Raw genomic sequence first — 15,392 nt, 5'->3', positions numbered from 1 at the left:
GACTGCCAATACATTTCAGCATATTCTAACTAATAATACCCCTTTCAGACATACGGCAAAATTCCGGGATTTTCATGTGCCCATTGGAGATTACATTTTATTAACACTATCAAACACATCTTTGTTGTTTTAACATATTTTTTTGTAATTTTATCCACTGAAAAGTCCTGGAAAACAAATACGAAGAAAGTTAAATAATAAAAATGGAGCCCATACACGGTCCGTTGTGTACGGCTCCGTTCTGTACTATGCGATGCGCGCTCCCGCGCATCACATAGTACGTTACAAGTATGTGCTGCACATACTTTTTGTACTAGGTACACATCGGATCGCAGTGCATGCACACTGCATGCACTAGGGATGCGATCCGATCCGATGTGTACTATTTAAGTCCCAAACGGATCCGTTAAACGGTCCGTGTATGGGCTGCTTAATAATAAAAACATTTTTAAATGGGCCCCTTATTGACGTAAATACGTTTGGTGTATAAAAAAAAAAGGGAAGAACCCTGCTAACGTAACATGCACTTGCAAAAATAGAGAAAGAAAGAAATAACCCTCCCGATTACATGAAAACACTTATAAACCCTTTCAGATCATCAAAATAACCTGGGTCGATCCCGGGTCTGTGTGTGATATGAAAGGACCATGTTGTATATCCCAGCTGTAGCAACCCGGCAATCCGACCCAGGGGATAAGCAGTGTTATTCCCAAGTCGGACCTGGGTTTCTGGGTAGTCCGACTTGGGTAACCCGGGTTGAGCTACCTCAGTGCTGCCTCCTCTTCTGCCCCTGCCTGATGCTCCACCAAGGCCCCTGGCTGATGTTAGTGACCCAGCAATAAGCCGGGTCGCTGTCAGTACCAAATATCACAAATGCAGGGTTACTCCAGGGACGGTCCCGTGACCAAATCCCGTGTGCGACCCGGTATTTGCAATATGAAAGGGGTATAAAAAGGGGCAAATATACTAAAGTATCTAAAAATATATGATTGGTTGCTATGGGCAACATCACCTCTTCATTTTTAGAAACTTTAAATTTAACCCCTAGATAAATGGAATGCTGCACTATAATAAATGACATTCGAATCAGGTTGAATACTCACGTCTATCTCTTGTAATGTTTAAAGATATTGAATGATGTAAATCGCTATTACTACAGTATCTTAGGTGTGCGCCAGTGGTGCCTCCAGCAGTGCACCACTTCTAGGGGCACACACATCCCTCATGTTGGCTCCCCAGCGATCGTACGCTGGTTTGCCAGGGTTCCCCTATGGCTGCCCACCGACACCAGGCCCCATTCGGGGACATTCGGGAGCCCTAGGCCGTTCGTGTGTTCGGGCGCCTGAACACACGAATTCCTGAGGTCTCCCGAACATCCCCGAGCGGCCTGAAATAGCTGAAGCAGGCAGCAGTAGCCCCAGGGGAGCAGCGGCTGTTGCAGAATACCAGTGGATGCAGCTTGAGTGGTGAATACTTCTGGGGCAGGACAAACCTGCCCTGGTAAGTTTGTCCTGCCCTAGGGAAGTCCACCACTCAGGGGGATGTGGTCAACAAGGATCGAAGTTTAACACAAGCATTATGTTGATAGTGTCTAGGTTGACATGGGTTTTTCACTTTAAAAAAAATTTTTTTTTTTGCTCTAGCAATGATTCGAGCACGGTGCCTCGCTTTGCTTGGCACACTATTCTATTCTGCCTCCACACCCTTGTGGATGGTAGGGCATGAAATACCACCTGTCGGCATATGTCGGCTCAAAAAAAACCATGTCGAGCTATGTGTTGACCTTCAGTGGTTGACGTCGTTGACCTAGTGTTCAATCTAGCACCCGCTATATTTGAAAACCCATGCAGTTCCTCTTCCCTGCCTGGGGTGTCACAGTCTGCTGTGGTGTTTCTAGCACAGATCTAGTTTGCATATCAGTGCTCATATTTACAGACCACACTGTGCTAGAAGCACTACAGCAGACAGTGACACCCCAGGCACGGAAGAGGAACTGCATGGGTTTTCAAATATGGCGGGTGCTAGAATGAACACTAGTTGACCCAACAACCATATACCTTCATCTCGTTCATTCACCAGGAACACTGAAGCCATTCCTATACTGCATGTAAGACAGGAAGCATCATGATTTCTTTTACTCTATTTGAGGATTGCAGTCTTTATTCTGCAATTTATTTCTGAAACACATATGGTATACAGTCCTTAGGTGGACACTCAAAAGGTCAACATGGTTTCAGGTTGACAGGGTGATAAAGGTCGACACAAGCATTGGGTAGACATTGGGAAGGCCGACAGTGAAAATGTTGACCTGGGTTTCACACTTCTTTTGCCACTAACCAGTGCACCGCATGCTCTCGCAATGCTTCGGGCATGGTGCCTCACTGCACTCGGCACACTATTCTAGAGTCTCCATCTCTAAAATCAACAAGGAATTTGGATTTTCACATGCAACGATTTCATGGGTGGAATGCAATTACATCAAGGAAGACATACAGAGTAAAACACCGCTGTGACTGGGGAAGAAACTATGGCTAACTGTAGACCGCATAGAGTGGCATGCAATGTAACAAATGACCAAAAGAGAACTGTATAATTGAATGCTGGGGACACAATAACATTAGCTTTAAACCAGTGCAATGTTCCCTTTCTTCTATGGGGTACAGAGCCAATGGCATACGGGTTCCACAAGGCTGTGCACATTGGCTGGGCGTGTGAACAAGATGACTGGAATTGTGTAGCCTGATCCAATGAGTCAAGGTTCAATGGTTTCAGGCAGATGGATGATTCAACGGGTCAGTGGATGGCGCTGTTAGGGTGTGGTGCGTTTCATCTGACATGCATTAGGTCCCCTGTGGACATCACTGGCCAGCTACATTACAGTTATTACAGATCATTTTCATCTATTGCTCTGTAGCCCCCAGGTTATGGCTGGAGGAGCATTTAGGGAATTGTGGACCATTTTATGCCATGTAGTGTTGCTGCTATAAAAATTAGGACTTAAGGTGCCCATACACGGTACAATTGTTATGTGCGATGAGATGCGCACTGCTGTCACATCTCCTCGCACAGCTCAAAAGGTATGTGCTGCACATACTTTTTGTACTAGATCTCATCTCATTGCATTGCAAAACCTATGCAATGAGATGAGATACAATATTTTATACAATAATTGTAACGTGTATGGGCACCTTTAGTGGTGTTTCTCCTGGTATTTACCTGCTTCGCACACTTATACCCCTTTCACACCAGCCACCCCATTCACACCACCCGCAAATTACTGGGTGAAAGCTTTTCAACCTGGTAATTTGCCGCAAAACCCAGATTTTTTGGTGGTGTGAAAGGGTCAACACGGGTCTTAAATCCTGGCACTCCAATCCTGGTCAAGAGCAGGACTATGCTGTTTTGAGTCCTTGCACGGCACAAAGAGCATCGCTGCGGGCACTTAAGATGAAAAACGCCAGTACCAGAACTCTCCAACTTGGCAGTGCACTGATTAGAATAGCCCCGGGAACACCCTCCCGGCACTATTCACTGCACGCCATATCGAATTGACCGCTATGAACATTAGCAAAGACAGTGTTTTTTTGACTGCTGCCTCCAAGTGAACATTCTTGGTAAGGTTTTTCTTTCTTTTACCATGGATGGGTTACAAATATTAATCATTTATTACTTAACTAATCATTACTTCAGCTTTTTAAAATGGGAAACCTACATAAGATTACACATTAAAAAAGCACAAAACCCTTTACGACCACTTGTCCATTTAAATGGACATTATTAAAAACAATATGGTACTTGTTTCCTATCTGGGCGCCCAGGTTTTCAACGTACGGCACCGTAATGAAATCGTATCGCATCGGATTCGGTACGCGATGATGTACGATGGCATACGATGCGATCCGACCCGATTTCATTTTAAATCGGATCGCATCGCATGCGGTGACGCGATCAACCCCGATTTTTACATTGGAATCAATGTTAAATGGTCCCTGAGACCCGATTTTACATTGATTTCAATGTAATAACCCCGCAAACCCACGATTTGTATAGGAAAACCCCCCCTGATGGTTTTAAATGCGCCTCCATTGTTAACGCCACCCCAGTATTGACGTCAACCCGAAGCGTGGCGAGCGCAGCGGTACGCGTCCTCCGACTTTTTCATACCCCCACTATCCACGTCGGCGTGGAGTTGAGAATAGAATAGTGTGGCGAGCGCAGCGAGCCACCGAGCCCGAAGCGTGGCGAGCGCAGCGAGCCCCGCGAGTGGACGCAGATACCTGTGAAGCCCGCGAGGGGACACTGATACCTGTGAAGTATCCGCGTCCGCTCGCCACGCTTCGGGCTCGGTGGCTCGCTGCGCTCGCCACACTATTCTATTCTCAACTCCACGCCGACGTGGATAGTGGGGGTATGAAAAAGTCGGAGGACGCGTACCGCTGCGCTCGCCACGCTTCGGGTTGACGTCAATACTGGGGTGGCGTTAACAATGGAGGCGCATTTTAAACCATCAGGGGGGGGGGGGGGTTTCCTATATATCCTATGGGCCAACCATAAAAGTGGGAAAAAAATCGGATCGCATCGTTCAATATCGTGTATGTGCATTTGTGGTATCCGATGCGATGCGATCCGATTTTCATACGGAGAATAGCATGGTGCGCAATTAACGTAGCGGGCGCCCAGATAGGAAACAAGTACCAACAATATTGGTTAAACTGTATCATAATGAAGGTTGCAATTCAAATCCCAATGTACATTTAAATGTACGAACATAATGTTTCTCCGGCATATGGCTGTACCAGCATGAAACAGTAGCTGCGAGTTTGAAAAATGGCTTCACCCAGAAAGATCACCAAAGCATGTAAAATGACATACTTAATCAAATTTCAGCTAAATCATTATACGAACAGTAAGAAGAGTTGCCAGAGTATCAAATTATTGAATTAAATGAATTGCAATGTTTTGGTGTACGAACTACATACAATGCTAGGAAATTGTAAAAACTAAAGCAAATAAACCATTTTTTTTTTATTTGTGGGTTAATTAAAGCCTCATTTGTCTAGATACACCAAAAACATACACTGGGTCATAAATAGTTAAGGTTATAGTTCAGTTATATTTGCCTAAACTAAGATTTCTCCATGCCGACATGGATAGTGGGGGTATGAGCGTACTAACTATAGTGGGCGCCCAACTAACATATTAGTACCTTTCTTTCTTTAACACAATAACCATCATTTCTTTATGGCCTTTTGTTAAGTTTGAGAATTTTTTCAGCTTTCCTTTAAAGCTTTTACATTAGGAGTGAAGCGTATTAAAATGCAAGACTGCCCTGTGTCTGTTTACCTAAAATAACAAAGAAAATACTGTAATAAAAACAAAAAAAACACTTGCTTTTAACTTATGAACCATATATAGAAATGATGTCTTTATACGGTTCAGAGATAGATAGATAATTATGAGATGTCTGAATTATGGCAAAAATATAAGTTATTTTTAACAGACTACAAAGTTGTGGAGCTGTCAATCAAATATATAAAGGAGCCAGCTTGAGACCGGACCTGTCAGTCTCTGGCAATCTGTTGACACTGTACACATATTAAGGTGCTCATACACAGATCAATGAATTATGTGCTTTTAGTACTATATTGCATTGTATCTAGAACAAAAAGCATACAATGTGCTACAGCAGCATGCTTTTTGCACTAGATACGATGCAATCTATTACAGGTTGAGTATCCCCTATATGAAATGCTCGGAACCACGAACTTTCCGGATAGGGGAAATTTTCGAATATTTTTTTTTAGGCTTACTTACCTGTCCCCCTCCCCCGATGGTGTCCGGTGGTCCCTCGGCGTCCACGCAGTCCCCAGCAGGAATCCGGCATCTTCTCTGGGTCTCCAGCGGTCCCAGGAATACATTGCACGGGTGTCCTGGGACCGCTGGAGGCCCTGGAGAAGATGCCGGAGGCCTGCTGTGGACGCCCTGGGACTTGGTAAGTATGAAAAGAGGGTTGGGGGGGGGGGGGGGTAAAAAAATTTTTTCGAATGATTCCAATAACCATGGTTTTTGGAATAATTCGGATAATGGATGCACGGATACAGGATACTAAATGCACAGGCTGCACTATATTTTTCACAAGACTTTCACCCATCAGGCAGATAAATCATGTGAAAATCGCCATATCGCATGCGTTTAACCACTGATTCCATTGCATGGTCCTGTGCACATCAGATCAGACTCTGAGATCGTCATGGCTGTCAAAAGGATTTGAAGGATCTCACAGCCATGACTAGGATTGCATAAAATACATTGAGGCAGATGTATTAAGCCTTAACAAGAGATAAATGCAAGGGTGATAGAGAGATAAACGTCCAGCCAATCAGCTCCTAACTGACTTTTCAAACACAGCGTGTAACATGGCAGTTAGCAGGTAATTGGCTGGACGTTTATCTCTCCTTATCACACTTGCATTTATCTCTTGTTAAGGCTTTAATACATCTGCCCAATTGTATGCAAAAGGAAGCTACCGGTTACTTCAAGGGACTTGACATGCAACTATAAGCCTCCGATAAGTTGCACTAGTGGATGGGCATCTTTAGTATTTAAATGACATGTCAATAGAAAGATAAAACAATGGGGCAGATGTAACAAGCCTTAACAAGAGGTAAATTCAAGGGTGATAAGGAGAGATAAACGTCCAGCCAATCAGCTCCTTGCAGTTAGCAGGTGATTGGCTGGACGTTCATCTCTCCTTATAACACTTGGGATTTATCTCTTGTTAAATCTTAATACATCTGCCCCAGAATTCGGTCTCGTCACTACCACATGTCATAAACAAATCTTGCATACAAACATTAGTAGCAACTAGAACAGACAATAGAGCTGCACATAAACAAAACGCATCGAAGTACACAATCGCTGTACATGGAGTAAATGGTCCATAAGTGTAACCAGAAGCACCCATTGTACTCACTTTTCTGCACTTTATCTGCGCCCCCGCTGCCTGTCCCTGTGTAATTCATCATTAGCATCATGAGCTGCAGGGAGGATGTGGGGGACAGAGCCCCTGCTCCAGGCGATGGCAGGTCTGGGAACCCAGGCTGGGAGGAGGAAGAGGAGGGAGAGGTGCGGGTATACTCGTTCAGGAGGTGCACTCCAGCCTCAGGAGCACTGCATGGGGCAGATCGCACATGCTTGTGCCTCCTTGCACCTGGATAGAGGAATATGGGCGGAGGCAATGGTGATGCAGGGGGGGAATCCACACCTTGCTGGCAGCTACTCTCCTCTAGGTGCAGAGGGATTACTTCCAAGTCACGCCCATGCAGAGCCATTCCCTGGGGGCTGCCATTGCCGTGCACCCCTGTGCTGGGTTTGAAGCCGTTCTTTTCCTGCTGCTGCTGCTCCCCTTCCATGCTGAGCGGCTCGGGTGTGACGGGGTCTCCGCTCCTTGCTGCTGCTCTCGGTGCTTAGCGCTGCTCTTGGTGCCGCCCGGGAACGGTACTACACAGCTCCTACGGTCATCCTCTTACTGTATCCTCTGCGTGTCTTCCTCCGCCAGCCCCGCTCACTCACACTCCATGCTGATACAGGCTGAGGGAAAGGCGGCTACACACAGGCGGGGTGAGGGATATACAGCACTCCCCTCCCCACTAATTAGCAGACGTCAGACATACGGGAGGTAAGACATAGAACACTGACTGTCCCGGCCAGCGCGCGCACGCCCGGAACTCTGCCGTCAGCCAGGAGGAAGCAGACGCTGCCCGAAAGCCGGGCTCTTCCTCGGCTGCTGCTCCGCCCTCAGCACTCCTCCCTTCCTCAGGCTGTGTGAGCACGCACACATGATACGGTGTACACGGCGCTGCTATGTGTGTGTGTGTGCACCAGAGACCTGCTGCTGCTGACAGCGTTTGGTTTCGTTGAAATGGATTTATCATGACATGCAATACGTAGGATGTAAACAACAGAAATAATGATAGTATATAGTACGTGTTCTTGGTTAACAGGCATGTCTATAAGTTTTAAGAATGAAATAAATTTACATTTTCAAAAAGTCTGCTACCTCAGTTTTTATAATAACAATTTGCATACACTGCAGAATGTCATGAAGAGTGACCAGATGAATAGCAATTTATTGCAAAGTCCCTTTTCGCCATGACAATGAACTTCCCAAAAAACAATACTTCCACTGCATCTCAGCTCTACCACAAAAGGACCAGCTCTGTGATTCTCTCATTGACACAGGTGAGTGTTGACGAGGACAAGATGCTGATAATGTTATGCTAATTATTTTACTGTGCGTACATACTGGCCGATATATCGGTGGACCATTGGCCAGTGTGTACCACTGATATATCTGTGAACTGCATAGTTCACAGATATATCACCTCGGTGACAGTGCAACACTGCCAATACTAGTCCGGGATGGACATCTTTCCTTTGCTATTGATGACAAAAGTGCAACTGGCTATCGATAGTATAAAAAAAAATGATGCAATGGATGATGATCGAATGTTTTACATATCGATGGTCATCCATTATGTTTGACTGATTGGCCTGTGGACCAATCAAAACACACGGGCGGGGCTTCGTGGGTGTCGGGGCGGAGCTATAATCCGTGTCCCAGCACTTTGAAAAAAGTTTTGCTGTGCCATCGATGGAGGGAAACCATCTGGTTCTCCCAAATCGATGGCAAAAGTATTCAACATCGGCCATAAACCATCAATGATTTTGAATCATCGGTGGCCATCCCCAATGCCGGATATATCTAAAGATATATGGGCGCATCGTTCGGTACTTGTTTCCTAGCACGGCGCTCATCGCATACCATATTTAGTGGTGTGCGATGCGATGCAATATTCCCGTTACATTACCGGGAGTGCTTGTACAATGAAATATCGCATAGCATCAATGGCATGCGATGTGATGCGATGCGATTTTTAATTGTACAAGCACCCTGATGGCACCCATCAATGTTAAATGCACCCTCATTGTCAACGCCACCCCCACTATCAACGCCAACCCGAAGCGTGTTTAACGGCGGCGGTACGCGTCCTCCGACCTTTTCATACCCCCACTATCCACGTCGGCGTGGAGTTGATTTCTAGATAGTGCCCCGAGCCCGAAGCGTGGCGAGCAGACGCGGAATATGAGCCCGAAGCGTGGCGAGTGCACGCGGAATACATGTAAAGTAATCCGTGTCCCCACGCGGGGCTCTCTGTGCTCGACACGCTTCGGGCTCGGTGGCTCGCGGGGCTCGCCACACTATCTAAAATCAGCTCCACACCGACGTGGATAGTGGGGATATGAAAAGGTCGGAGGACGCGTACTGCTGCCACTCGCGGGCTCACTGCGCTCGCCACGCTTCGGGTTGGCGTTGACAGTGGGGGTGGCGTTGACAATGGGGGTGCATTTAACATTGTAGGCACCCATTAGGGTTCTTGTACAATTAAAAATCGCATTGCATCACATCGCGATGCAATGCGATAAGATGCACTTTGATCAAAATCGGGGGCGACGTGCTAGGAAACAAGTACCCATCGTTTTATGTGTACGGGTGACTGGCCAACCACCCGTACATCCTCTGCAGGTGCCACCGGTGATTGAGAGCTCAATGGAAATGCACCTGCCCAGTTTTGATGTCAATCACTGTGAATAGGGCAGTGTGTATGGAGAACATGCTGCCCGATCCATTGTAGCTATATGTGCAGATCAATTGATCTGCACATATATCTACTAGTGTGTACCCAGTTTAGGAATCACAGACTGGAAACTTTAAAAGGAGGGTGGTGCTTGAAATTATTCTTCCTCTGTTAACCTAGCAGTCATTATTGCTTTGCACAAAGCTGGATTTATGGGTAAGGTAGGGATGACCATTGGTGAATTTGTCATCGATGGTTGCCAAGCTGCTAATGTCTATCTATGGTCACCAACTATTGTATCGAATGCCAATTGCCTTGCTCTTTCAGTAAATGGCCCATGGGCCAATCAAGAGGTGGGATTTGCAAGTGTCAGGGATGGTGCTCTGCTCAGTGTCCCGGCATCTTGCAAAAATAAATATAAGTTTCTCTGTGTACTGAGAGATGCTGTCTGGTCTCTCAGCACAGTGCTAAAACCTCACTAGAGAGGTTTCCTGGACCCTGGTGGACCCAGGAGCCAGCTCCCTGCATAGGGGGGGATCATGGGTGACGGGCACCCCGCGATGGCGGCTATCATCTTGAAAGGATTTACAGGCTGAACTCTGCGGAGGTTGCAGCCTGTTATAAGAGCTCCGCACAGCTGGGCGATAACATGTGGTCCCCATTGAAGGGGAGACACAGGAAACAGAAGAAACATGCAGTAGGAGCGGCTCACAGGGGGAAAAAGGCGCCAGAGAGCCTCCCTCCCCACTGTAGCAGGGACTTTGGTCTCTTCCTTCACTCTGTCCTGTCGACCTTTAACCCATACTGTGCAGAGCTGGAAGAAGAGTTTTTTCCTGCAGACAGAGTGACTAGTTTCTTCTAAGGCAACGCCATCCCCGGTGACCACAGAGGGTCATACAGCAGACAGGTAAGTACACTGATCTATATTGGTTTTGTACTGATGCCTGACTTATTGCACTGTGATATAATCATGACTGAAAGGTGTAATGCTGCTGTGTTAGGGGAGGGAGCGTTGGCCATGTTAATTAACTGCAAATTTTGTGTGCTTAAATTAACCCCTGAACAGATAGACCATAGGGATATATGTCCTATATGCGAGTCTGTGCCCAGTGGAGCGTAAGCCCAGAGGGCTGAGCAACCAGAACCTGCGTGGGCAGCTTCTCTGGGAAAGTCTGTTTCTGCTTTAGTACAAGCTTTGAACAGGCAGAGAGATGAGTTGGTGAGATCTCCCAGGCCATTGTCCTCTTCTCAACATTCGGTTGGCTCCATTCCCCCCTCACAGGGGGACCCTGCCATTTTACAAGTGATGCAGGACACTGCTCAGAGTGTGCACAAGATTAATGCTTTTATATAGCAGTTTACAAAGGAGTCGGAGGTCTCTCCGAGATGTCCTTTATCCACCGCACCTACCCCTAATATTGACTCTGAGGAAGACGGGGAGTGTATGGAAGACTTGTCATGGGACCAGAAAGAAGAAATGGCCTGATAAGAGACTACTTATGCCCAAAAGGTTTTTAAGTCTGTACCCTATGCCTGAGGAGCATGTAAAATTGTGGGAGAGAGTCCTACTGGTAGATGCCCCGGTCGCTAGGCTGTCTAAAGCAACTGCTTTGCATGTGCAAGGGGGTGCTGCATTCAAGGACTCTGTGGATAAAAAAGTTAGAGGGTTGTTTAAAGGCAGTTTTTGAAGGTGTAGGTTTTACACTGAGACCTATTATTGCTTCAGCCTGGGTCTTTAAGGCCATGATGGCTTGGGCAAATAACCTGTGTTCGCTTTTTCAGGCAGATTCAGAAGCGTTTGCCTTATCAGAGAAATTAAAGGCGGCAGCTGAATACACCTGAGGCTGGTGAAGAGGGAGTCAAAATGGCTTCTAAGGTGTTGGCCATTTCAGTGACTGCCAGAAGGGCCTTGTGGCTTAAGGCATTGGATGCCGACAACAAATCTAATGTGGGGTACACCCCAGGACAATTGTATGTAAATCGGCCGTGTTTTGGGCCATTTCACTGCCCTTTTGATGCGATCCCGATCCGATGCGTGGCCCGGTTGGTTGGTCGGTCTTTTCTGCTGCAGCTAGGATCTCAGAAACGACCATTGTAGTGGGTGGGGGTCACGATCGGATCGCGATCACATTAGGGGCATTTTCGCGGTGGGTCGGTGACGCCGTCAGCTCATGAGCGGGTCGTACGTTCCTGTGATAACCCACTGACGAGCACCATCATCCTGGTGTGTACCAGGCATAAGAAGTCTCATTGGGCATTGGCATTTAAAGAGGAGTTACTTTTTGGTTCTAAATTGGAATCCATCATTAAACAGGCAACTGGGGGAAAGAGTACATATCTTCCTACACGGGCAGTAAAACAAGTATCTTCTAGGTTTGCTGCTTTTTGCCAGTCCTTTCGTCCCTCCTTTAGAGGGGGTGCATCCTCCAGAGGGCAGTCTGGTAGAGGAAGATTTGTTGCTGGGAAAGGAAAAGCTCCCAAGTTCCGTTTTGGAGCCTTTGCAAAAAAACAGGCTGCCAAGGGTGAGGAGAAGCCCTCCGCATGATGGGCCGGAGGCTCCCTGGTCTGGATTCAGAGTGAGGGGGTCGCCTTTTGCCGTACCGGGACACTTGGGCCTTATCTGGCCAGGATCTCTGAGTTCTCAATGTGGTTTCCAGGGATACAGGATCAACCTGAGAGGAGTACCTCTAAGGAGGTTTCTCCCTACACCTTTACCCAGGGAGGCAGGCTTAAGAAAGGCCCTTTTGGGGGTGGCGAAGTCGATCCTGGAAAAGAGCATGGTGGTCCCGGTACCGTGGGAGGAAAGGAAGAAGGGGTTTTACTCTATTCTTTTCTTGGTACCCAAACCGGACAAGTCGCTCAGACCAATTCTGAGCTTGAAGTCTCTGAACCTACACTTGTGGGTGGATCACTTCAGAATGGAATCCTTAAGAACAGTTCTCCTGAGCCTGGAGCCAGGAGAATTCCTACCCTATTTGCACGTACCTACTGTATATGTGAAAAACATCAGTCTTTGCTGCGTTTTGCGATAGGTGATTTGCATCTGCAATTTCGGGCTCTTCCCTTTGGACTGGCAACAGCTCCAAGGGTGTTCACGAAAATAATGGCGGTCATGGCAGCAGCACTCAGGCTTCGGGGGAATTGCCATTATCCCGTATCTGGACGACCTTTTGTTCAAAGCAGAGTCAGCACAGAAGCTGCAGGAAGATCTGTCAGCAGCAATTCAGTTTCTGCAGAGCCATGGGTGGATTTTAAATCTACCATAGTATCAGCTGTGCCCTACTCAGAGGCTTCAGTTCTTGGCAGTCCTTCTGGACACACATCTTCATTGGGTGTTTCTTCCAGAATCAAAGGCCAGAGACATTTGCCAGTTAGTCTGGACCATTTTACAGTCACCCGGTCCGTCAGTATGGCAATGCTTGAAACTGCTGGGCAAGATGGAGGCGACCTTCGAGACCTTTCAGTACACCAGATTCCATTCAAGGCCGTTCCAATGGAACATTCTTGCGTGTTGGTCAGGGAACCCCAAGACCATGAAAACAGAGAAGATTCTCTTAACCCCAGAAACGAGGAATTCCTTACTGTGGTGGACAGATGTGGAATCTCTCCAGTTGGGTCATTCCCTTCGGTCATGGGATTGGCTGGTGTTCACCAACGACTCCAGTCTCAGGGGCTGGGGGGGCAGTAGCCCTGGAGTTGAGATTGCAGGGCCTGTGGTCCAGGGAAGAATCGGCCTTACCGATCAATGTACTGGAGCTGCGAGAAGTCTGGAAGAGGCTTTTGCAAGGGGGCACTCGCAGCATAATGATGATGAAGGAACTGTCTCGGATCTTCGAGTGGGCAGAAGCCAATGTTCTGGCCTCATTCCAGGAGTTTGGAAATGTAAAAGCAGATTTCCTCAGCAGAGCGGATCTCCTGGAAGGAGAATAGGCATTGCAACCGGAGGGTATTCCAGGAAATAGTGGCTCGTTGGGGACTGCCAGAGATGGACTTGATGGTGTCCTGGCACAATTGTCAAGTTTCCCATGTTCTGTGTGAGGACCAGGGATCCTTTGGCTTGGGCGGTGGATGCCATGACAGTGCCCTGGAATTTCAAGATTCGGATTGGCCAAGGAGATCTTGGTATTCCAAAATTCTGAGCTTGTCGACAGCATTGTGGAATCTTCCACTTCAGCCAGACCTTCTTAGACAAGGGCCCCTTCTTCATCAGGACCTACCTCGGCTCAATTTGACAGCCTGGCTCTTGAAACATTTAGTGCAAGAAAACCCGTTTCTGCAGCTAATTATTTCAGGGTTTGGAAAATGTATATTAGATGGTGTGAAAGACAGAAAGTTCACACGTCTAGGTTTAAAGTTTCAAGACTGTTGGAGTTTCTACAGGATGGATTTTCATCAGGATTAAGCCTTCAATCTCTGAAGGTGCAATTGTCAGCATTGTCTATTTTCTTTCAGAAGAAAATGGCCTTTCTACCGGAGGTGCAGACCTTTATCCAAGGGGTAACATGTTTGAATCCTCCTTATAGACAACCGGTAGCTCCTTGGGATTTATCTTTGGTGTTATCTGTTCTACAGAAACCTCCATTTGAACCGTTAAGATCGGCTGACCTAAAGTTTCTTACTTGGAAACTGACCTTTTTGTTGGCTTTTGCCTCTGCCAGGGGTGTTTCAGAGTTAGGGGCCTTGTCTAGCAGGTCTCCGTTTTTGGTATTTCATGATGATAGGGCTGTGCTGAGAACAGTCCCTAAGTTTTTGCCTAAGGTTGTTTCCACTTTTCATTTAAACCAGGAAATTGTTCTTCCAGTGTTTAGTCCTCCTGAGGAGGTCAGGAATAGGGACAGACTAAAGAATATGGATGTGGTTCGTGCTTTGTGCATTTATGTGGACAGAGTGAAGGGGTTTTGTAGAACTGACTTATTATTGGTCTTGTATGATGTACACAAAAGAGGCTGGCCAGCTTCAAAGCAGACCATTGGCCATTGGTTAAGGTCGGTGATTGCATTTGCCTATACTAAAGTTGGCAAACCAGTGCCCTCCAGATCTAATGCTCATACCACCAGGTCGGTTGCTGCCTCTTGGGCTGTGCACCACGGGGCTACGGCGGAGCAAGTATGCAGGGCTGCCATTTGGTCCTCTGTTCACACATTCACCAAATTCTACAGGTTCCATTAGTTTGCATCAGAGGATGCTTCATTTGGGCGAGCAGTGATGAGAACTGCGGGCCTGAGCATACCCTCCCAAAGGACCGGCTCTTGATCATCCCGTGGTTGAGCTGTGTCACCAGGATGGATGAAAGAGAAAAGGGGATTTTAGTAAGAACTTACTGTTCGAATCCCTTTCTCTGAATCCATCCTGGTGACACAGTGATCCCTCCCTATACGCTCAGTAAGTAATGTCGTTTCATGTTGGTCATGTTATGATGGTTATAATTATTTGATTGTGCATATTAATATGTTCAGGCTTTGTACTGAGTTAATGTATCCTAGTGTGCTCTGGAAATTGAACTGAGGAATGCAGGGATGCAGAAGGGAGGAGACTTTAGCATAGGTGCCTGGCTCCTTCAGACCCTCCTATATCCCATGGTTGAGCTGTGTCATCAGGATGGATTCAGAGAAAGGGATTTGAACGGTAAGTTCTTACAAAAATCCCCTTATTAGTTTATTCTGTGCCATCGATGGAGTAAAACCGTCTGGTTCTCTCCCATTGATGGCAAAATAATTAACATTGGTCATAAACCATCAATAATTCCCAAAGAAC

The 15,392-nt window shown here is 46.8% G+C and overlaps 1 protein-coding gene across 3 annotated transcripts in view; it reads right to left on the bottom strand.

Moving 5' to 3' along the window:
- Positions 1 to 7,773, bottom strand: part of RUFY3 (RUN and FYVE domain containing 3) — a 119,378-nt gene extending 111,605 nt beyond the window's left edge. Inside the window, exon 1 of one of the 3 annotated variants that reach the window (XM_083174541.1) lies at positions 6,974 to 7,773. In XM_083174541.1, coding sequence (XP_083030667.1) covers positions 6,974 to 7,412 — 439 coding nt within the window. In that variant the 5' untranslated portion in view covers positions 7,413 to 7,773. The remainder of the gene's footprint in view (positions 1 to 6,973) is intronic. The other 2 variants (XM_083174542.1, XM_083174561.1) reach the window with 2 other exon arrangements.
- Positions 7,774 to 15,392: the final 7,619 nt, after the last annotated feature.

The sequence above is a fragment of the Crinia signifera genome, chromosome 1 (assembly GCF_055691185.1).
Source record: "Crinia signifera chromosome 1, ASM5569118v1, whole genome shotgun sequence".
Lineage (NCBI taxonomy): Eukaryota > Metazoa > Chordata > Amphibia > Anura > Myobatrachidae > Crinia > Crinia signifera.
The sequence above is the reverse complement of the archived record's forward strand: the minus strand, read 5'-3'. Positions and strand labels throughout refer to the sequence as shown.